This window comes from Oncorhynchus kisutch, linkage group LG12 (assembly GCF_002021735.2).
Source record: "Oncorhynchus kisutch isolate 150728-3 linkage group LG12, Okis_V2, whole genome shotgun sequence".
NCBI classification, from domain to species: domain Eukaryota; kingdom Metazoa; phylum Chordata; class Actinopteri; order Salmoniformes; family Salmonidae; genus Oncorhynchus; species Oncorhynchus kisutch.
The window spans coordinates 41,387,932-41,410,783 of NC_034185.2; the positions used below are offsets into that span (position 1 = coordinate 41,387,932).

Consider the following 22,852-nt stretch of genomic DNA (forward strand, 5'->3'; position numbering starts at 1 on the left):
TATTACCCAGCCCTACTAAGTAGTTATGAGTCCAAACGCTTCAGAGAGAGGCTGTCCAAGACCAATGAGTTAGTTGATTCTCTCCCTCTGGTTTCGTGGTAAAGAAATACACTAGGCACCAGCAGGTTCTGCATCTTTATTGTTATTTCACAGTTCATTGAAGGCATTTGGGGCTTGTGTATTCTGTTGAATAAGGTATTTCTTGTTTATGTATGAGGAACCACACCACACTTCCACACAAAGACAGGAACCCAGCAGAGAGCTGAAAGCCCCCCTGTCCGGAAGAGGGTGTTTGGGTATGGGGTTTAAAGGGCATGTTAGTTCTGTATGTTAGCATGCCAAACCCAGGAAACACTTATGGTTGGCCGTATCTATTATTTGGACTTTCAATTTGAATGAATGCCTAAAATACACATAGCGAAGACTTTAGTGAGGTGTATTTTTAAACTGGGAGTTGTATTTAATGTGTAAACTAGAGGTCGACCGAGTGGCCGATTAATTGGGACCGATTTCAAGTTTTCATAACAATCGGAAATCGGTATTTTTGGACACCAATTTGGCCGATTTTTTTATATCTTATTATTTTTACACCTTTATTTAAACTTTATTTCACTAGGCAAGTCAGTTAAGAACACATTCTTATTTTCAATGACGGCCTAGGAACGGTGGGTTAACTGCCTCGTTCAGGGGCAGAACGACAGATTTGTACCTTGTCAGCTCAGGGATTCAATCTTGCAACCTTACAGTTAACTAGTCCAACGCTCTAACCACCTGATTACATTGCACTCCACGAGGAGCCTGCCTGTTACGCGAATGTAGTAAGCCAAGGTAAGTTGCTAGCTAGCATTAAACTTATCTTATAAAAAACAATCAATCAATCAATCATAATCACTAGTTAACTACACTGCGTTGCATATAATTGATGCGGTGGGTATCGTCGCTCCAATGTGTACCTAACCATAAACATGAATGCCTTTCTTAAAATCAATACACAGAAGTATATATTTTTAAACCTGCATATTTAGCTAAAGGAAATCCAGGTTAGCAGGCAATATTAACCAGGTGAAATTGTGTCACTTCTCTTGCGTTCATTGCACGCAGAGGCAGTGTATATACAACAGTTTGGGCCGCCTAATTTGCCAGAACTTTACGTAATTATGACATAACATTGAAGGTTGTGCAATGTAACAGAAGTATTTAGACTTATGGATGCCACCCGTTACGTAACGATTCCGTATTTCACTGAAAGAATAAACGTCTTGTTTTCGAGATGATCGTTTCCGGATTCGACCATATTAATGACCTAAGGCTCGTATTTCTGTGCGTTATTATGTTATAACTAAATCTATGATTTTATAGAGAGGTCTGACTGCGAGGTGGTAGGCAGTAGCAGGCTCGTAAACATTCATTCAAACACCACTATCGTGTGTTTTCCCAGCAGCTCTTTGTTGTGCTTCAAGCATTGCACTGTTTATGACTTCAAGCCTATCAACTCCCGAGATTAGGCTGGTGTAACCGATGTGAAATGGCTAGCTAATTAGTGGGGTGCGTGCTAATAGCGTTTCAAACGTCACTCGCTCTGAGACTTGGAGTGGTTGTTCCCCTTGCTCTGCATGGGTAACGCTGCATCGAGGGTGGCTGTTGTCGATGTGTTCCTGGTTCGAGCCCAGGTAGGAGCGAGGAGAGGGATGGAAGCTATACTGTTACACTGGCAATACTAAAGTGCCTATAAGAACACCCAATAGTCAAAGGTTAATGAAATACAAATGGTATAGAGAGAAATAGTCCTATAATTCCTATAATAACTACAACCTAAAACTTCTTACCTGGGAATATTGAAGACTCATGCTAAAAGGAACCACCAGCTTTCATATTGTTCTCATATTCTGAGCAAGGAACTGAAACGTTAGCTGTCTTACATGGCACATATTGCACTTTTACTTTCTTCTCCAACACTTTGTTTTTGCATTATTTAAACCAAATTGAACATGTTTCATTATTTATTTAAGGCTAAATTGATTTTATTGATGTATTATATTAAGTTAAAATAAGTGTTCATTCAGTATTGTTGTAATTGTCATTATTACAAATACATTTAAAAAATCGTCCGATTAATTAATTTTTGGTCCTCCAATAATCGGTATCGGCATTGAAAAATCATAATCGGTCGACCTCTAGGGTAAACAGATGTGTATGAATGGCATGGTTGTGCTGCACTCCCTCTCCAGACACAGCGGGTGGCTGCCACCTCTCGTGTGTGTGTGTGTGTGTCAGGTGGAGCTGGAGGCCTTAGGCTTAATGGACCGTGGAGGCTATGGGCTAGTAGAGAAACACACTGGCATGTACACACAGCACACATACGCCACATGCACAGCACACCGGCCTCTAACAGAGAAACAAACAAATGGAAACACACAGACCCAGACACTCTTCATCTCTACAGGAATTTGTTTAAAGGTCTTTGTCTTCCACAAATCATACTGATTACTTTCCTTCTCCTTTCCTTTCTCCTTCCTATTCTACTACGCAACAGGTCATAGCTAGTATAGCCCACAGAGCTAATTGGTAAATGTGCTGGAAGCTCTAACCTGATCCATCTCAGACTTGCCCTCCCTCAGTAGCACCACTGCGTTAGCTAATAATCTCACCCTAGAGTGGCAGCCAGAGGAAGAAGTGGCGTGCGAGTAATTTGATTTGTGTTCCCTTGCACACCGCCCGCCACACTGCACCGCCGTGCCCGGCCATGCTAGCTGAACTAATTACAAGCGTATGTGACAGGGGTTTAATTAAGCTGTGCTTCACCCAGAGTGAGAGACAGATGGGGAGCTGAGGTTGTTAGTCAGTCCCTTTTCCCTCGCCCGGACTACTGTACTGTGGTGGTGGAAGCAGTGGGGGGAGGGTGGAGCTTACTGAAGGGATTGGCTCAGCTTGAGTCTTATACACTGTATACAGTAGTGAAACCAATGTTATTCATCCAGACAAAGGCTTTGGTGCCATTTTGGGCCCTCAAATTGAGTAATCAGTGTGAATCTGCAAGTGTCTCCCCAACTTACAATTTCTTTCTTCCATTCCAGTGCAAACATATGGCCTTCTTTTATTCTCTCCTTCTGAATCCTATGTTTTCTTACTCTTGTCTGTCCTTCTGAATGACTAACCACTCTCTCTCTTTGTGTGTATGTGTGTGTTGTGTAGGATGGTTCTCTGGGGAACATTGATGACCTGGCCCAGGAGTACTCAGAGTACTACAACACCTCATTCAGTGACGTAAGCGACCGCATGGAGGAGCTACGCAAGAGACGTGTGTCCCAGGACCTCGACATGGTATGTCCCCACAAACACACTCATCACATCACGTCACATACTAAGTACCCACAAACACCGATCATACTGTTGCATGTCCCTACAAACTCAAGTCCACGAACCCTACTGGAATACAAGAGAACTGAGTTCCCACCAACCATAATTTACTACTGCAGTAGAGTATACCTGAGTCCCATCAAAACAGGAAACCCACCATATAGACCTGCAGCAACTAGGCTAGGCTTACACAGTCTAGAAATGTGAAGTGAGAGCCAAGATTCTGAGGAAATGTTTCATTTTCTCAGATCTCCTTTTATAATTCAGAATATCCTCAAACACCCCATTCTTGGATCGGCTTGGTATCTTTACTGTGTGATTGTCCAGTGTGCTGCCAACAGCCTGGAAGTCAGTCAGGAAGTAGGGGGAGTTTAGTTCGGAAAGTGAGCGAGTGTTTTGTGTTTGTGACTCTTTTCTAAACCAGTTAGTTTGCCCTCCCGCCTCCCCAGTGCCTGAAAGCGCTTAGTTGTGTTCTAGGGGTTCACGTTCACAGGGATGTAGGGTAGTGGGGCATGGCACTCCTGCGTTGCCTCGTTACTGATGGAGGTATTGAAGAATGCAGTTGGTTCTGGCAGCGAACACCGCTCTGCCCCTGTGCTGCTCGGAGCACCCCTGGGGGTCTATACTCCACACACACACACACACGCAACACTCAGAGAGAGAGAGCGAGGAGGGGGTTGTGTTCATACACTAGCTTTATAAATGTGCTATGATGACACTATTCAAATTGATTTGTATCTGTTTAGACCTCTTGAAAACAGATGGCATCATTTCAGTTATAAAGTCTCATTTCCAGAACCAATAGCAGGAAACTGGGCACATCTAGCCTAGACTGACCTCAGTACAGTCTACTCATCCTGAACCTAAAAGGAGGGAGCCGACTTAAACATATCAATAATTTTTCACGTGCATCGTAAACAAGAGGTGTAGACTAACAGTGAAATATTTTCTTACGGGCCCTTGCCAAAAATGCAGAGGGATAGGAAATAGAGAAATCATTTTTACAAGTAATAATCAATACACAATGAGTAACGATAACTTGGCTATATACATGGGATACCAGTACCGAGTCGATGTGCAGGGGTACCAGATAGTTGAGGTAGATATGTACATATAACTAGGAATAAAGTGACTAGGCACCAGGATAGATAATAAATAGTAGCCAGTCAAAAATACTTGTGCAAAAAGGGCCAATGCAGATTGACCATGTAGCTATTTGGTTAAGTATTGAACTAACAATTTAGCAGTCTTATGGGTTGGGAGTAGAAGCTTTTCAGGGTCATGTTGGTTCCAGACTTGGTTCATTGATACCGCTTGCTGTGCTCTAGCAGAGAGAACATTCTGACTTGGGTAGCTGGAGACACAGGTATAGAGGTCCTAGATGGCAGTGAGCTCGGCACAAGTGATGTACTGGACTGTACGCACTACCCCCTGTAGAGCCTTGCGGTCGGACGCCAAGCAGTTCCCAAACCAAGCAGTGATGTAGCCAGTCAAGATGCTCTCAATGGTGCAGCTGTCTAACTTTTTGAGGACCTGAGGGCCCATGCCAAATCATTTCAGACTCCTGAGGGGGGAGGGGTTGTCGTGCCCTCTACACAACTGTTTTAGTGTTTGTGAGTGTCAGAAGGGTGAAAGGAGAAAAGTACAGTATTTGAGTGTCATCCGCATAGCAACGGTAGGAGAGACCATGCGAGGATATGATGGAGCTGAGTGACTTGGTGTATAAAGAGAAGAGGAGAGGGCCTAGAACGGAGTCCTGGGGGACACCATTAGTGACATTACATGGTGCAGACACCCAGCCCTGAGAGGGTGGAGAGGAGGATCTGATGGTTAACGTTGTTGAAGGCAGCAGATAAATCAAGGAGGATGAGAACAGAGAAGAGAGAGTCAGCTTTGGCAGTGGGGAGAGCGTCCGTGACACAGAGAAGAGCGGTCTCGGTTGAGTGACCCGTCTTGAAGCCTGACCGGTTAGGGTCAAGATCGTTCTGAGAGAGATAACGAGAGAGTTGATCAGAGACAGCATGTCCAAGTGTTTTGGAAAGAAAGAAGAGATACAGGTCTAGTTTTAGTTTTTGACGTCAGATGAGTCGAGTGTTGGTTTCGTGAGGAAGGGGGAGTGACTCCAACCATTTTGAAGTCAGAGGGGATGCAGCCAGTGGTCAGGGATGAGTTGATGAGGGAAGTGAGGAATGGGAGAAGGTCTCCAGAGATGGTCTGGAAAAGGGAGGAGGGAATGAGGTAGAGTGGGCAGGTTGGCGGGCGGCCAGACCTCACTAGTTGCACAATTTAATCTGGGGAGAGAGAGGAGAGAAATAGGTCAAGGCAAGGCGTAGGGTAGTTCTAATGAATCAGGTGGCCGATATGGTGAACCCGGAACATATTCCAGTTTGTGCTAGCGAAACAGTCCTGTGGCTTACCATCCGCTTCACCGGAACACTTCCGTATTGAGCGTGTCACTGGTACTTCCTGTTTGAGCTTTTGCTTGTAATTAGGAATAAGGAGGATAGTGTTATGATCAGATATTCTAAATGAAGGGCGAGGGAGAGCTTTGTATTAGAGGTCGATCGATTATGATTTTTCAATTTTTACCCAAAAAAGCAGATGCTGAATAATCGGACGATTTTTATATATATATTTGTAATAATGACAATTACAAAAATACTGAATGAGCACTTTTTTAAAACTAATACATCAATAAAATCAATTTAGTCTTAAATACATAATAAAACATGTTCAATTTGGTTTAAATAATGCAAAAACAAAGTGTTGGAGAAGATAGTAAAAGTGCAATATTTGCCATGTAAAAAAGCTAACGTTGAAGTTCCTTCCTCAGAACATGAGAACATATGATAGCTGGTGGTTCCTTTTAACAGGAGTCTTCAATATTCCCAGGTAACAAGTTTTAGGTTGTAGTTATTATAGGAATTATAGGACTATTTCTCTCTATACCATTTGTATTTCATATACCTTTGACTATTGGATGTTCTTATAGGCACTATAGTATTGCCAGCCTAATCTCGGGAGTTGATAGGCTTGAAGTCATAAACAGCACACCAAAAGAGCTGCTGGCAAACGCAGGAAAGTGCTGGCAAATTAATTACGGTCTTTGTTAGGAAGAAATGGTCTTCACGCAGTTCGCAACGAGCCAGGTGGCCGAAACTGCTGCACATACCCTGACTCTGCTTGCACAGAACGCAAGAGAAGTGACACAATTTCCCTAGTTAAAATAAATTAATATTAGCAGGCAATATTAACTAAATATGCAGGTTTAAAAATATATACTTGTGTATTGATTTTAAAGAAAGGCATTAATGTTTATGGTTAGCTACACATTGGTGCAACGACAGTGCTTTTTTCGTGAATGTGCTTGTTAAATCATCACCCGTTTGGCGAAGTAGGCTGTGATTCAATTATAAATTAACAGGCACCGCATCGATTATATGCAACGCAGGACAAGCTAGATAAACTAGTAATATCATCAACCATGTGTAGTTTGCTAGTGATTATGTTAAGATTGATTGTTTTTTATAAGATAAGTTTAATGCTAGCTAGCAACTTACATTGGCTTCTTGCTGCACTCACGTAACAGGTAGTCAGCCTGCCATGCAGTCTCCTCGTGGAGTGCAATGTAACTGGCCATAATCGGTGTCCAAAAAAGCAGATTACCGATTGTTATGAAAACTTGAAATCAGCCCAAATTAATCGGCCATTCCGATTAATTGGTTGACCTCTAATTTGTATGCATTTCTGCTTGTGGGGTAAAGGTGATCTAGAGTTTTTTTCTCCTCTAGTTTTTTCCTCCTATGCTGGTCGAAATGAGGTTAAACGGATTTCAGTTTCCTTGAATGAAAATCACCAACTACTAGGAGCGTCGACATCGAGATGAGCATTTTTCATTTTTGCTTGTGTCCCTACACAACTCGTTGAATGCGGTGTTAGTGCCAGCATCGATTTGTGGTGGTAAATAGTCAGCTACCGATGAAAACGCTCTTTGTAAATTGTATTTAGTATGTTATAGTCTGCAGCTTATGAAAAGGTATTCTAACTTCCTTAATATTACACCAGCTGTTGTTGACAAAGAGACCCCCCCCACACACCTTACCCGACACTGCCATACAGTCTTGACAATGCATAGAAAAATCAGCTAGATGTATGTTATCCATGTCCTTGTTGCTCAGCAACGACTCAGAGAAACAGGATATTACAGTTCTTCAGGTCCCATTGAGAGGATAGTCTAGAACGGAGCTGGTCCAGTGTGTTCCCCAGTGATTGTACATTCACCAATAGAACAGAGGGTAGAAGCAGATGATTTATTCGCCAACATAGTTTCGTCAGGGTGCCCGCACGTCAGCCTCTCTTACGCCGTCTTTTACCAGTCTCAGGGATTAGGTTCCGGTCCGAGGTGAGCAAGGATGTCCATACTGCCAACTCATTCAAATATAAATCTTCACCGAAACCGAGGTTAGTGAGCGCTACCCAGAAGCTATTTTCGGGTCATAGGAAACGATGGCAGAAACATTATGTACAAACGCTGAAGAACACGCGCACATCCAGGTACTTTCCTCAAGTGCTGGAGTTGAAGGCGAACTCATGGACAACAGAAAGGAAAACGCTGCACACCCCTGCTCATGCTCCTAGGTGATATTTATTTAACGTTTTGACCCTTAGGTCTTAGTCAGGCATCCATATCCCAGGTGGGGGTGGAAGGTCCTATATACAGTGTATTTATATATATATATATATATATGTGTGTGTGCAGATCTCAGTGACATTACTTCCTGCAGTTGGAAAGAAGTGTAGAGAGGATATCTGAAAGGGAGAGCTAGAAGAGGAGGAAAAGGAGAAGGAGGAGGATGTGAGAGCCTGCAGCTGTCTGTCCCCCCTGCACAGCTTGGCAAGAAAGAGGAAAGGAAAGAGAGGAGGAGGAACAGAGAGAACATAGGAGACATGGGCTCAGCAGGCTATAGAAATGACTATATAATTAGCTACATTATAGCTATAGACATTAGGAAACAAACAAATCCAGTACTCAGAATTATACTGTTATTTCTCTTGGTTTTATTCCTGTAACCAGGGGTGGGAAAAGTACCCAATTGTCATATTTGAGTAAAAGTAAAGATACCTAAATAGAAAATGACTCAAGTAAAAGTGAAAGTCACCCAGTAAAATACTACTTGAGTAAAAGTCTAAAAGTTTTTGGTTTAAAATATACAGCGGCTTGCGAAAGTATTCATCCCCCTTGGCAGTTTTCCTATTTTGTTTCCTTGTACATTTGTTGGGGAGTTTGTATCATTTGATTTACACAACATGCCTACCATTTTGAAGATGCTAAATATTTTTTATTGTGATACAAACAAGAAATAAGACAAAAAAAACGGAAAACTTGACCGTGCAGAACTATTCACCCCCCAAAGTCAATAATTAGTGTCGGAGGAAACACTGTACACCTGGCAACCGTGTCAGCGTGCATGCGCCTGGCCCACCATAGGAGTCGCTAGAGCGCGATGGGACAAGGACATCCAAGCCGGCCAAACCCTAACCTGGATAGCGCTGGTCCAATTGTGCGCCGTGCAATGCGTCTCCCTTTCGCGGTCGGCTGCGACAGAGCCTGGACTTACACCAGGACCTCTAGTGGCAAAGCTAGCACTGCAATGCTGTGCCTTAGATGACTGCGCCACTCGGGAGGCCCCCGGGAAACAATTATTTCATATCAACTTTATATTATTGTCCAGTAGCCAAAGGCACAATCCTAGTCATATTATTAATATATCCCTGTTGTTGCATCTCCCTTCTTTCTAAATTTCTAACGGATATTTTCATCGCTGTCACAGGAAACCGTTTTAAGGTTTCACAGAAAACCATTTTAAGATAAATGTTCTGATCTGTTGCTTCAGACGCATTGCTTTAAAAAAAGATATATATGTAACCTAGGCCTACTAGTCGTATGAATTTGGCATCTATTGTCCCACAACGGTCCCTGAGTCTGTTTGGAATAGCTATTTCTTTCTCGACAAGCTGACCAATAGAATAGGTCAACTTTTCTACTATGGGGGATAGTAGATTGACATAGGACCGTGATTTTGCTGTTCATTACTCATCCTGTTGGCTGGGGAAAAGCAAATGTGGACAGTTCTTCTAGCATCTTCAAACTGCGCAAATTGTTGCATCCTCGACTTGCATGTTCTGTTTTTTTACCACCATCTCAATGTTGTCTCTGTCATTCTGAGCACTGTGGGTGGACGCTCTAAGAAGGCTACGCACCCAATGCATATGGTACACTTCTCAAATGTCTGTTCAATTAAAATGCCGCAGGTCAAAAGTCCGGTGCCACATTTTCCTAATGGAAAACCTGGTGTGTGTGTGTGTGTTTTGTGTACGCATGTGTGTATTTACAAGTGTGTGAGAAGATGAGTGAAGTGGGTCACCTCTGCACGTATTGGGAAGGTTGGGAAGGTTCCATCCTGTGGGATGGGACAGGACTGGGCCCTGGGGGCCCGGGCGGCCTGGAGTTGGTCAGGGAAGTGTAGTGAGCATCTCTTAAAAGGAAAGCTGGAAGAGGAGGGAAAGGAGAAGAAGGAGGATGTGAGAGCCTGCAGCTGTCTGTCCCCCCTGCACAACTTGGCAAGAAAGAGGAAAGGAAAGAGGGGGAGGAACAGAGAGAACATAGAAGATATGGTGTCAGAACTAGGCTTGGGAGGTATACCGTACATACCGTTTACTGGGGTATTTAGAAAAAGCCACTGGATGATTTTTCAATACAAGTCAAAACTATATATATATATATATAAAAAATAAAATAAAAATTCAATCGGTTTGAATTTTTGCAGCGGCCTTTTAAGTTAACACTTGCAGTCAACGTGTGCAATACGTTAGGAGATAAAGCAGGTTGCTTCCTTCATTTCACCGGTCACATTTTACATGATGAAGCTTACGTAGTTCCCCAGAACAGTTGAGCCAGTCACGTGTTCTTTGTCAATAGCACAACGGGCTAAAGCTGGAGCTGGTGAGTCCATATCTACGGGTGAGTCTCTGATGTGCGGCGCACATCAGGTGATGACTTCAAATTGTATGCTATTCTCTACTACATTTTTGCCATCAGATATCTTAGAATGGCTTTCTGCCAGAAGTCAAGTAGCTCTGGGCGACTTATCTGTACAGTTGCCATTTTCCACCCCTGTGCTTCCTACTAGCGTTTTCTTCTCCTCTGTTCGTCTCCTGTCCGATCTGTGTACACCTGCTGCTCTTTCTCCAGAAAAGCACGCATCACAACTTTGCTCATTTACAACAATTTATCTAGTTTACTTTCACGTGTAAATGTACCCACTCACCAAAAATGACATTCGGTAGCAACTGGCTATGCTTGTATAACTTTATGAGCTGGATTTGCCTGTCTTTGCAATGAGTTTGTTCGTTTTCGCTTGTTAGCATTTAGCTAACATGGTCTATATGATTCCGCTATTAGTTTGTGTTAATTGTTAGCAGTCTTGGTAATAGAGGCCAAATGGGCTTTTCTTGCGTTTTTAGCACCCACCTGTGCTATACAGGTAATATTGTAAATCCTGGGATGAGAGAAGGACCGATAGTATGACAATGTGAACATCTGGATACAATGCCTCCCGAGTGGGGCAGTGGTCTAAGGTACTGCATTGTGGTGTGTGAAGCGTCAGTACAGACCCGGGTTTGATCCCAGGCTGTGTCGCAGCCGGCCATAACCGGAAGACCCATGAGGTGGCGCACAATTGGCCCAGTGGGGGGTTTGGCCGGCCGGGATGTCCTTGTCCCACTGCGCTCTAGCGACTCCTTGCGGCAGGCCAGGCGCATGCATGCTGATTTGCCCCCAGTCTTGAAACAGAAGCACATAGCAAACATTCTACAGTCAGTATTGAGTGTTTTCAGGACAGTTTTCTTGCCAGCTGCCGTTGTTCCACTCTCTCCCTAGCTGGTGTTATGTGTCTAGACTGGACCTTCACAGACGGTCTCAATGTCCTTGGCACAATAGCTATGAAAAACTGGAACGAGGGAAGGAGAAGGGGCAGAGAGAGAGAGAGAACAGAGAGAACAGAGTAGTGTGTGAGAGAGAACAGAGTAGTGTGTGTGAGAGAGAGAGAGAGTGAGAGAGAGAGAGAGAGAGACGAAGCAAAAATATTAAGAAATAAAGAGAGCGTGAGAGAGAGAGAGAGAGAAGGGGTAGAAGGGGTAGAGCTAAAGAGGGAGACAGGGCAGTGGAAGATAGAGAGAAAGGACTATTGTGCCATATAAAGTGTGGCTGCCAGCCAGCCCTATCTAGGATCTCCCCAAGGAGCAATAGGAGTGAGTTAGATAAGGTCATTATGTTAAAATGGCGGATACGGACATTAAATGGGCTGGCATTTAGACGTCCACGCTGGGACATGGCCTTTCAGGGAGGGGTTGTCTGTCACAGCTGAAGGGTACGAGCATGGTGGTTCTCAGAGGACTTCCACCCCGCTGCTTCTCTCCTGGCCTTTTCTCTCTACTGGCACTCATTGGGATCTCTCCTCTTTCTTTGCTTCTTCTCTTATGTTGCCTCCTCTCCCTTCTTCACCCTCCTGCTGCAACACACAAAGATCCTCCCTGTCCGGTCTGGACTAGCCTCTGGTCACTGTAGCTGTAACGTTCCCTGAACAGTCTGACTAGAAAAGTAAGTTGAGGTCAAGCAAACATGACAGTGGACATTGGAAGACTGTTCCTCTGTAGGGAGAAAGGCCATAGGGCAATGTTCTTTAATTCTGGTCCTGGAGACCCACAAGGCATGCATGCTTTTGTTCCAGCCCAGTACCAACACACCTGACCAGATTCGACTAATCAATGTCTTTAATGTACCGTGGGTCTTCATGACAAGGATTAAGGACCACTTCCCTAGGTGAGTCTGATAAGTTTTTGGACCACTGCAGGCTGTAGTGGTCTGTAGACTACTGGCTGAGACCACAGAGCTGAAGTTGCACCTGGAAAAACCCTTTGGAATCCGCTTATGGCTGTGGTTAAGTATTTGTCGTTAGAGCAAAATCATAGCCGCTTCGTGTTTCTCTTTTTGTTCCCTTCAACTCACTTTCTGTTAGCCTCATAATGAGTTCACCATGTCTCAATATCACATACTTGATAAAGATCCAGTTTGCTTTATTTTGTCTCTCCCTCACTTCTCCTCCAGACATCTTGCAACACATCAAACTTTTCGGGGGGGGGACAGGGACGGGGGGGGGGGAGTGTTGCATAAACCAAACAAAATGGCTAGTTAATGTGATTTGTGAAACACTTACCCCAACCCCAGGGGCTTGTCCTGTGCCCTAATGACAGCAGTGGGATCTCGGCTGTGTTTCATAAGTGGGGCTCTTGAACACAGCCCCATAAGCTCTTGATGCAGGCTCTCTCTGTGATGACTATCAGTGTACCCTCTTCCTGTCTGACCGTTGCTCGGCTAGTCCCCCGTCTTCATGTTAGCTTTTTGAGCAGCCAGAACACAATAGGTTAAGCAAACACCCCTCTTGGAGAATGAGGGCTATGGATTAACTCCATCACACACAGTCGCCTAGCTGCCTTAGAGACCCACTGACTGTGCGGCTTTCTCTTCCTGCTTGATTCAAATTGATTGGTTTGGCCAAGAACAGTTAAGCTCCACTGGTGATTCTAATAGGTGCCATTCTAACAAGAGTGAGCATTAAACAGTGGTATCTTCTTGTTGTCATTATATAGAAAAGCCACTTTTGTCGAAGGCTTTGAAACCTATTTCTGTCCCAGTCTCACTCTTGTCTCTCTATTGTCCTGTCTGTTGCCCGGATGTGGCAGGGCTTGAAAACTAGTACGAACTACAAAGGGAAACCGAGCCACGAGCTGCCCAGTGACGCGAGCCTACCAGACGAGCTAAATGCCTTTTATGATGGCTTCGATCCAAGCAACACAGCACCAGCTGTTCTGGGCGACTGTATGATAATGCTCTGGGTGGCCGATGTGAGAAAGACCTTTAAACAGGTCAACATTCACAAAGCCATGGGGCCAGATGGATTACCAGGATGTGTACTCAAAGCATGCGTGGACCAAATGGCAAGTGTCTTCACTGACATTTTCAACCTTTCCCTGACCGAGTCTGTAATACCTACATTTTTCAAGCAGACCACTATAGTCCCTGTGCCCAAGGAAGCGAAGGTAGCCTGCCTAATTGATTACCACCCCGTAGCACTCACATCGATAGCCATGAAGTGCTTTTAAAGGCTGGCCATGGCTCACATCAACACCATTATCCCAGAAACCCTAGACCCACTCCAATTTGCATACTGCCCCAACAGATCCACAGAGGACACAATCACACTCCACACTGCCCTTTCCCACCGGGACAAAAGGAACACCTATGTGAGAATTCTGTTAATTGACTTCAGCTCAGCGTTCAACACCATAGTGCCCACAAAGCTCATTACTAAGCTAAGGACCCTGGGACTAAACACCTCCCTCTGCAACTGGATCCTGGACTTCCTGACGGGCCGCCTCCAGGTGGTAAGGGCAGGCAACAACATGTCTGCTACGCCGTTCCTCAATACTTGTTTCCCCTCTGGGGTGTGAGCTTAGTCCCCTCCTGTACTCCCTGTTCACCCACGACTGCATGTCCAGGCACGACTCCACCACCATCATTAAGTTTGCTGACGACACAACAGTGGTAGGTCTGATCATCACCACAGTGTGGTGCCAGGACAACAACCCCCCCCCCCCTCCCCTCAATGTGAGCAAGACAAAAGAGCTGATCGTGGACTACTGGAAAAGACGGGCCAAACAGACCCCTATTAACAACGACGGGGCTGTAGGGAAACGGGTCGAGAGTTTCAAGTTTCTTGGTGTCCACATCACCAACAAACTATCATGGTCCAAACACACCAAGACAGTTGTGAAGAGGGCACGACAACACCTTTTACCCCTCAGGAGACTGAAAAGATTTGGCACGGTCCCCAGATCCTCAAAAAGTTCTATAGCTGCACCATCAAGAGTATCCTGACTGGTTGCATCACCGCCTAGTGTGGTAATTGCGCGACATATGCCCTTAAGGCGCTATAGAGGGTAGTGTGTACGGCCCAAAACATCACTGGGGCCATGCTTCCTGCCACCCAGGATCTATATACTAGGCAGTGTCAGAAGAAAGCCCCAAATATTTTCAGAAACTCCAGTCACCCAAGTCATAGGCTGTTTTCTCTGCTACCGCATGGCAAACGGTACCGGAGCGCCAAGTCTATGACTAAAAGGCTCCTTAGCAGCTTCTACCCCCAAGCCATAAGACTGCTGAACAATTAATCAAATGGCTACCGGATTATTTACATTGACCCCCCCTCCATTTGTACACTGCTGCTACTCACTGTTTATTATCTATGCATCATCACTCTACCCCCACCTACATGTACAAATTACCTTAACTAACCTGTACCCCACACTCTGACTCGGTACCCCCTGTATATAAACCTGTATATAAACCCTGTATATAAACCTCTTTATTGTTGTTTATTGTTGTGTTACTTTTTAATTATTTTTTACTTTAGTTTATTTGTTAAATATTTTCTTAACTCTTTATTTAATGGCATTGTAAGTTAGCTTTTCACGGTAAGGTCTACACATGTTGTATTCGGCGCACGTGACAAATAAAGTTTGATTTGATTTGATTCTCAGTACATCAACTCTAGCCCTGTAATCAGTGTTGGATGTGTGTGTCTATGGTATCATCTTAGATCCACTTAGTGCTGGATGGCCGCAGAGGTACTTTATGCTGACGTATCCACAGAAAGACACTGTGGAAATGGTTGGTCGATACTGGAGATAGGAACCTTGTAGGGCAGAGGTATTTTATGCTGACGTATCCACAGAAAGACACTGTGGAAAGGGTTGGTCGATACTGGAGATAGGAACCTTGTAGGGCAGAGGTATTTTATGCTGACGTATCCACAGAAAGACACTGTGGAAAGGGTTGGTCGATACTGGAGATAGGAACCTTGTAGGGCAGAGGTATTTTATGCTGACGTATCCACAGAAAGACACTGTGGAAAGGGTTGGTCGATACTGGAGATAGGAACCTTGTAGGGCAGGGGTGGGCAAACTTTTTTGACTCCAGGGCCACATCAGGATTTCGAAAATGTTTTGGGACCGATTTTTTGGTCTAAAGAAATTAGCGGGCCAGAAAAAGGGCAGTTATTTGAAAGCGTATAGGACCATTATAATTTCTATATACTTTCTATCTGGTTTTGGACGTTCAAGAGTGGCCTGGAGTGTTTTTAACCCAAAGTAACCTGGGTGAAAAGAATGGGCGAAGAGAACTCGGCTCATTCCTCTAAAAGTGGGTCAACAATGTTATGACAATGTTAGGAGAAGACCTGACTGGGTTTGGTCTTTCTTTCCTACTTTCTAAAAGTTCTTTATTACGTAAGCCTATTATCTTTCAGGCACAATAAGCACCCGACGGGAAAGTCAACGCGTCAATGTCGCGTCAATGTCGCGTCAATGTCAATGTACATCGTTTGAACCAAAAAAATGGGTTGGCATTGTCGCTGCACTATCATATCAGGAGAGGTTTGTCTTTAGATGTTTGGTGTGGCTGTATTGTTTGACTCACTCTTGGCTTAGCTGCTCAGCAACTGGGATATTTATAGACTGATAGTGTGTATTTGTATGAACTTTATTAGTGAGTGCTGGTTTACGACACTGGCCGGTCATTTCTAGTAACCATTTTTTTTCTCTGAGAATACCAACATAGTGACAATACACACACACACAAATACACACTTAAGACATCTCAGAAGGGAAGCGGATAGAGGCTCACAATGGTCATAATGTAGTCTGTGTGTGTGAGGTTGTGGACCGTTTTCCTGTAGATGGACTGTGGCATGCTGCGGTTCAGCATGCTTGCCATAGACCTGTATTTCCTTCGTGTCCGTGTGTCCGCGTGTCCGTGTGTCCGTGTGTGTGTCCATGACCACACAACCATGTGTTTATCAGTGATGTTTTCAGGATCAACTGGTTAAGCCGGCCTGTCTCTCCCCAGTCTTATTAACCAACGGTCTCTCTCGGTTGGTGCTGGTGCCAGGCTCCCCCAGCTGGCCACGGTGCTCCCACGTCTTCCTCCAGGAAATGCCACGTTTCTCAACTGGTCTGACCTGGGTCTCCTGGTCTGGACCTCTTGGTATAACTACCCACATAGCAGGCATCAATGTGCTTCCAAAGCAGGCTGTGGTGGCTCCTACAAATGGTCTGCCGTGTACTGGGGCTTTTCATAGTTAGTTTGCATGCTCTCGTATGTATGGACGTATGTATGGACGTATGCTCTTGTGTCTCATTCTCACCACTTCCCTTCCCGTTATACGTTTGGCTTTAAGGTAGCACAGCAGATTGAGTTTTCGTTTCTGTGCCCTTTGAGAAGTGTCTTTTCTTCTTTTTTTTTGTGCTGTCTTTGAAGGCTGCTGGCCACGGTTTAGAAGTGTGTGTGTTCCAGGTTTAGTCTTGTCAGATAATCAGGCTTCTGTTTTCAGGGTAGACGTCGTGATCCTCATTAGCTACAGTCCCCTGTGCTCTCTCTCTCTCTCTCTCTCTTTCTTTATCTCTCTCTCGCTCCCTCTCTCTCCCCTCTCTTTCTCTTTTATTCAATACAGTCACGTATAAACAATCAGGGACACACACGGCTGATGCTGACAGTTATCAGAGGTTCAAATAAAGGAGAATTCTCCCCCTCCGGGAGTGTGTGTAAGTGAGATCTACACGTCAGAGTCCACAATTCATCTTTCAAACTTCATCCTGTTGCTTCACAATAAAACACATTTGAAACACAAACTTCGGAGTCCAACACAAACACACAGGCATAGTTCTATTTGTTCCTTTCTCTGAAACATAGCACGTCAACTTCTCTGGCTCTTATTCCCCGCTGAACCCTCGATATTCTTGCTCACTCAAAATCTATGTCACCGCTCCACTACTTCTCATATTTGACATGCACAAGGCAGGAAAACAGTTGTTGGCTTATGTGCCTTTTCTAGGAGTTTGTTTCGCTTTTCTGGAGCGGCCGGAATTAACGCCACGGCTCATTGTTGAAAGTGAGAGGGGATGTGGGTTTGTTTGTTTGTTTGTTTTTGATTGAATCCCCCTCCCTCCTCTCTCTCCCTCATTCTCTCTCTCTCTCTCCCTGTCTGTGCCTGCATCTTGGAGAAGGAGGAGTAGGAACTGAGGGTTGCTTTGTGCTCCTGTCTCTGTGGGGCTCTATCTGGTTTTTTTGGAGGAGAGCTGGAAGCGGAGGTCGGCGGGCACATGTTTGCGTGTGTTTATTTGTGTGTTTGTGCTAATGCATGTGTGTGTGTGTGTGTGTGCCAGGCTGGCGCTGAGATGATGCAGAGCTATACGTCTGTGTAGTCAGCGGGCACAGTGCCCATACACCAATGCGGCTGAGACGGGCATATCACCTGACACCCGTCACAGTGGAGTGGGCAACAAAGACAATCAGATAGCAAGAAAACACCAAACCCCACCGAGTGTGTGTCTGAGTCTGTGACGACAGACAGCCAAGGTTCTGCTTGCCTCGCAGATATATTCCTCTCTATTCAAAGCGACTCATCTCAAACAGCACAGGCACTGTATGAATAGGACTGTGTAGTACCACAGGAACAAAATAGAGTTTTATGTCCTTGGCTTGGTGCTCCCTGGTTTATGTGAATCCCCGTATTCTCTTGGATGAACATTCTGTTCACTCTGTTGACCAGCTCTTACCAACTCCTTGATTTACAGAGGGAGAAACACCTACCACAACTTCCCTGAAGCGCAATACCAGAGAGGCTAGGGGACAGACAGAAACTCTACTAGAAGAAAGCCAGGCTGGCTGGCCCCTGGTGTAACCATAGTGATATACAGTAAGTGTAGGGTCCGAAGGCTAAGCCGTTTACTCTCGTAGCACTTCAGCTGTACTTAAACTGCCCTCGGGCAAGGAAGGTTTATAGCTGGCTTATATCACCTCTGAATAACTTTCTCTAAAAAGCACACTCACTTTACACAGAGTGTACAAAACATTAGGAATACCTTCCTAATATTGAGTTGAAACCGTTCTGCCTGCAGAACAGCCTCAATTAATCTGGGCATGGACTCTACAAGATGTCAAAAGTGTTCCACAGGGATGTTGGCCCATATTGACTGCAATGCTTCCCACAGTTGTGTCAAGTTGGCTGGATATCCTTTGGGCGGTGGACCATTCTTGATATACATGGGAAACTGTTGAGCGTGAAAAACCCAGCAGTGTTGCAGTTCTTCACACACTCAAACTGGTGCGCCTGGCACCAATCGTTTGTCTTGCTCATTCACCCTCTGAATGGCACACATACACAATCCATGTCTCAATTGTCTCAAGGCTTTAAAAAGCCTTATTTAAACGGTCTTTCCCCCCTTTCATCTACACTGAGTGAAGTGGATTTAACAGGTGGCATCAATAAGGGATCATAGCTTCCACCTGGATTCATCCGGTCAAGTCGAATGTTTTGTACACTCAATGTAAATGTATTTAGGAAATAAGGGAAAGTACTGACAGGGACAGAAAGACAGACAGTTCTCTCTGTCACACTTCCTCCAATTGTAATCTCTCCATATGTTTTCAGCAGAGGAAAAGGACATTGAGAAACAGCCAATCCTCCCGATGTAATATCCTCCTCCCGGATGACTTCTGGGAAATGATGTAGTCCAGGGACCGATCTAGGAACAGTTTCACTCATCCCCTGTCCAAAGCCTGCTCATCTGGGTGTGGTGTTACGACTGACCAGGAAGCTTACGCAGAATCCCCCTTTATTTCCTGTATCCTCCTCCCTGAAGGAAGTGTGAGTCTTACTATCTAGCTATCTCTCATTGGTGGAAATGATGAATCCACCCTAAGCTTAACCTCTCTGATTGGCTGCCACCGTACGTTTCACGTACCACTTCCTGAGTAGCGTTGTGGATTTCCCACACATGCCCCAACAGAATACTCAGTACTCATTGTAGATACTCTGTCCTTAGTCATTACAAGAAAAACGAACACAAAAAACAAAAACAAATCCGCATCCGAACCCCAGTAAGAGTTATCACGGCTCAGCACGACACTGAAGGCAAATCTCCATGGTTTCACTGTCAAGCCCTATTAGTCCTATGGAGAGGAGGAAAGGGATTGAGTCATCAAATTTCAGAAATATCATAGGACTCTGTTCTTTGATTAATGACTTCAGAAAGAAAAGGAGGGAACATGCCCCGATCCACATCAATGGGACTGTAGTAGACATAGTCATGAGTTTTATGTTCCTCGACATCCACATCACAGAGGACTTGTCATGGACCAACAACACCACCAGTCTTGTCAAGAGGGCGCAACAACGTCTCTTCTTCCTAAGGCGGCGGAAGAAATTTGTTATGCCGCCCCATGTCCTCTCCAAATACTTCCACTGTACCACCGCTGTACCTGCGGGTGCGGACGGCGCAATACCGTACTTGGCGGTGATTCAGCCCAACAGGATGCTCTTGAAGGTGAATCTGTAGAAGCTTGTGAGGGTCTTTAGGGGCCAAGCTGAATTTCTTCAGCCTCCTGAGCTTGAAGAGGCACTGTTCCCCCTTCTTCACCACAATGTCTGTGGGAAGGGATAATTTCAGATCGTCAATGATGTGAATGCTGAGGAACTGTAGTGCGATGCAGTACTTTAGACCACTGCACCGCTCGGGAGGCCGTCGTCAGCAAACTTGATGATGGAGTTGGAGTGGTGCTTGGCCACGCAGTCGTGGGTGAACAGGGAGTACAGGATGGGCTGAGCACCCACCCCTGTGAGGCCCCAGTGTTGAGGATCAGCTTGGCGGAGGTGTTGTTGCCTACCGTCACTACTTGAGGTCAGTCTGTCAGAAAGTCCAGGACCCAGTTGAACAGTGAAGAGTTCAGACCCAGGGACCTGAGTTTAATGATGAGCTTGGAGCTTGGGTTCTATGGTGTTGAAGGCTGAGCTGTAGTCGATGAACAGTATTCTTAGATCATTTAGGGCTGTGTGCAGTGCAATGGCGATTGCGTCAACTGTAGATCTGTTCGGGCAGTATGCAAATTGTAGTGGGTCGAGGTTGTCAGGTAAGGTGGAGGTGATATGGTCCTTAGCTGGCCTCTCAAAGCACTTTATGACGGCAGAAGTGAGTGCTACGGTGCGATAGTCATCTAGTTCAGTTACCTTTGCTTTCTTGGGTACTAGAACAATGGTGGACCTCTTAAAGCAAGTGGGGACAACAAACTGGAATATGGAGAGATTGAATATGTCCGTAAACACTCCAGCCAGCTGGTTTGCACATGCTCGGAGGAAGCGGCTTGGGATGCCGTGCCATGCATTGTTTGCCCATGCAGCCCAACTGTAATGCGGCATTCCTCTGCAGAGGGGACTGAAGGGTCACTGTTGTTATTCCAAGAACTGTAATATAAAAGGTATTCATCAGAAAAAGTCACCAAAGCTACAGAACACTGAGTCTGTAATAAGCAGAAAAATGACCCGCTACAGGTTACCAAGCAGACAGCATTCAGCTCTACTCCAAGCTTCTTAGAAACCACTGCTGGGAAATTCCCAACTTCCAAGTGTTTCATCTTTGTTTGATTAGAAATTATAAGGAGTCGTGGTAATAGTGTTCTATTTAATAAAAATAAAAACTAAGAAGCCCTCAGCTTCTGATGTCTGGGTTGTACTGTTTGTGTATATCACATTTATGTATAAATCCCTTCTTACATCAGCTGATGTAAGAAGTCACAATGTGCTGTACAGTGATCTCTCTCTCTCTCTCTCTCTCTCTCTCTCTCTCTCTCTCTCTCTCTCTCTCTCCCTCGCTTCCTCGCTCTGGATAGGCCTTAACAACAACAGATGCTGTAGCCAACACACACCCACAAACCCACACGCTCACATACACACAAACGCAGCAGAGCAGCTCACAACATTTATGGGTCCAGAGAGGTGACACAGATCTGGAGTTAGGGTGTTGTTATACAGTATGTCGCCATTCTGCTGTTTGTAGTCCGGTCAGTAATTCCAGTCGCCTGTTGTGTATTTGGATAGGTAGGATTCCTATAGGAACTCACTCGAACAACTCTAGTCATGTTCTGGACCTCGACTCGAGTCTGGCAGGTTTATACGGCTTTGTTTTCACGTGCCAATAATAGCGCGTGCATGGGATGCATGTATGCAGGTGTGGCGATATACATGTAAACACTGCTCGTGTTCTCTCCTCCTTTCTCTCTCTCTCTCCCCTGTCGGGGCGGAGTCTGCGTGAGTTCAATCTCACAGTCGACGCCTGCGACTGTGGTTGCACCCTCCTGGATGTGATACGGCATTTTCTTTTCTCTACCTGAGCGACAGAACGTTCATATGGTTTTATTTGTTACGCCGCCCTGTCCCTTCACTGGCCAATAATGATAACCTTGCACTAACTTATCTCTTTGTTTGCTCTCTCTTACAGGAGAACGTTGACACAAGCTCCACCTCCCCGCAGCTTCGCTCAGAGATCCAAGTAAGCCCAGAATCCTCTTGCCTTGGTTCACACCACATTTATATGCGTATCGTGACATCGGCATCACATGATATATATTTATAGCCTAGTATGTGAGTTAGCTAGCTTACGTCGGAGTTACATGCTTTGTTACATCAATGTTATTTGATCCATATTGATTAAGACCTTGGATTATGGTTGTCTTGAGTGGTACATCTATGTTACATGGCTGAATACCATGCTAAGTGCAGTACCTCCTCTGTCCACAGGAGTCCCTTGGCTTCAGCAGTGAGGTGTCCACTCCAGAGACAGAGAGAAAGTAAGGCTACAGGTCAACCCCACTTCCCTTTACATGTGTGACGGGTAATGTGCAATGCAGTGAATCTGCGTTAGACTGTCAACACACGCATGCACACACAGGCAAAAAAGTATTTAGTCAGCCACCAATTGTGCAAGTTCTCCCACTTAAAAAGATGAGAGAAAGTGTATATAACAAAGTATTGAGATACACTTTTGTTATTGACCAAATACTTATTTTGCAAATAAATTCATTAAAAATCCTACAATGTGAATTTCTGGATTTTTCCCCTCATTTTGTCAGTCATAGTTGAAGTGTACCTATGATGAAAATTACAGGCCTCTCTCATCTTTTTAAGTGGGAGAACTTGCACAATTGGTGGCTGACTAAATACTTTTTTGCCCCACTGTATGTGGGTCATGAATCGTGTTTATCCTTGCAGCATGTCCAGAGCTATGGTGTGAGGGGATAAGTGTCTCCAGATAGCAGCTCGTGACAACATCTGACTGTACACCCGCTGAGGCCCAGAGACCTTGCCCATGGGGACTGACTGGGCTCTTAGACAGGAGTTATGCAAAGGAGTTAGGGACAGTGGAGGAGACCTTACAGTCAGCCTATGGCCCAGTCACTGCCCTGTGTCTCTTTTGACTGACACATAACCAAAAAAACACACACTTTCTCCATGGTTTGAGTCACGCAGAGTGACTCAAGTCTAAC

At 45.0% G+C, this 22,852-nt stretch overlaps 1 protein-coding gene across 5 annotated transcripts in view; it reads left to right on the forward strand.

The window, feature by feature from the left end:
* Nucleotides 1–22,852, forward strand: part of LOC109901001 (SAM and SH3 domain-containing protein 1) — a 299,602-nt gene that overhangs the window by 223,326 nt on the left and 53,424 nt on the right. For all 5 annotated transcript variants that reach the window (XM_031837557.1, XM_020496961.2, XM_020496963.2 and 2 more), the window contains exons 2-4: nucleotides 3,193–3,321; nucleotides 21,808–21,858; nucleotides 22,107–22,156. In XM_031837557.1, coding sequence (XP_031693417.1) covers nucleotides 3,193–3,321; nucleotides 21,808–21,858; nucleotides 22,107–22,156 — 230 coding nt within the window. The remainder of the gene's footprint in view (nucleotides 1–3,192; nucleotides 3,322–21,807; nucleotides 21,859–22,106; nucleotides 22,157–22,852) is intronic.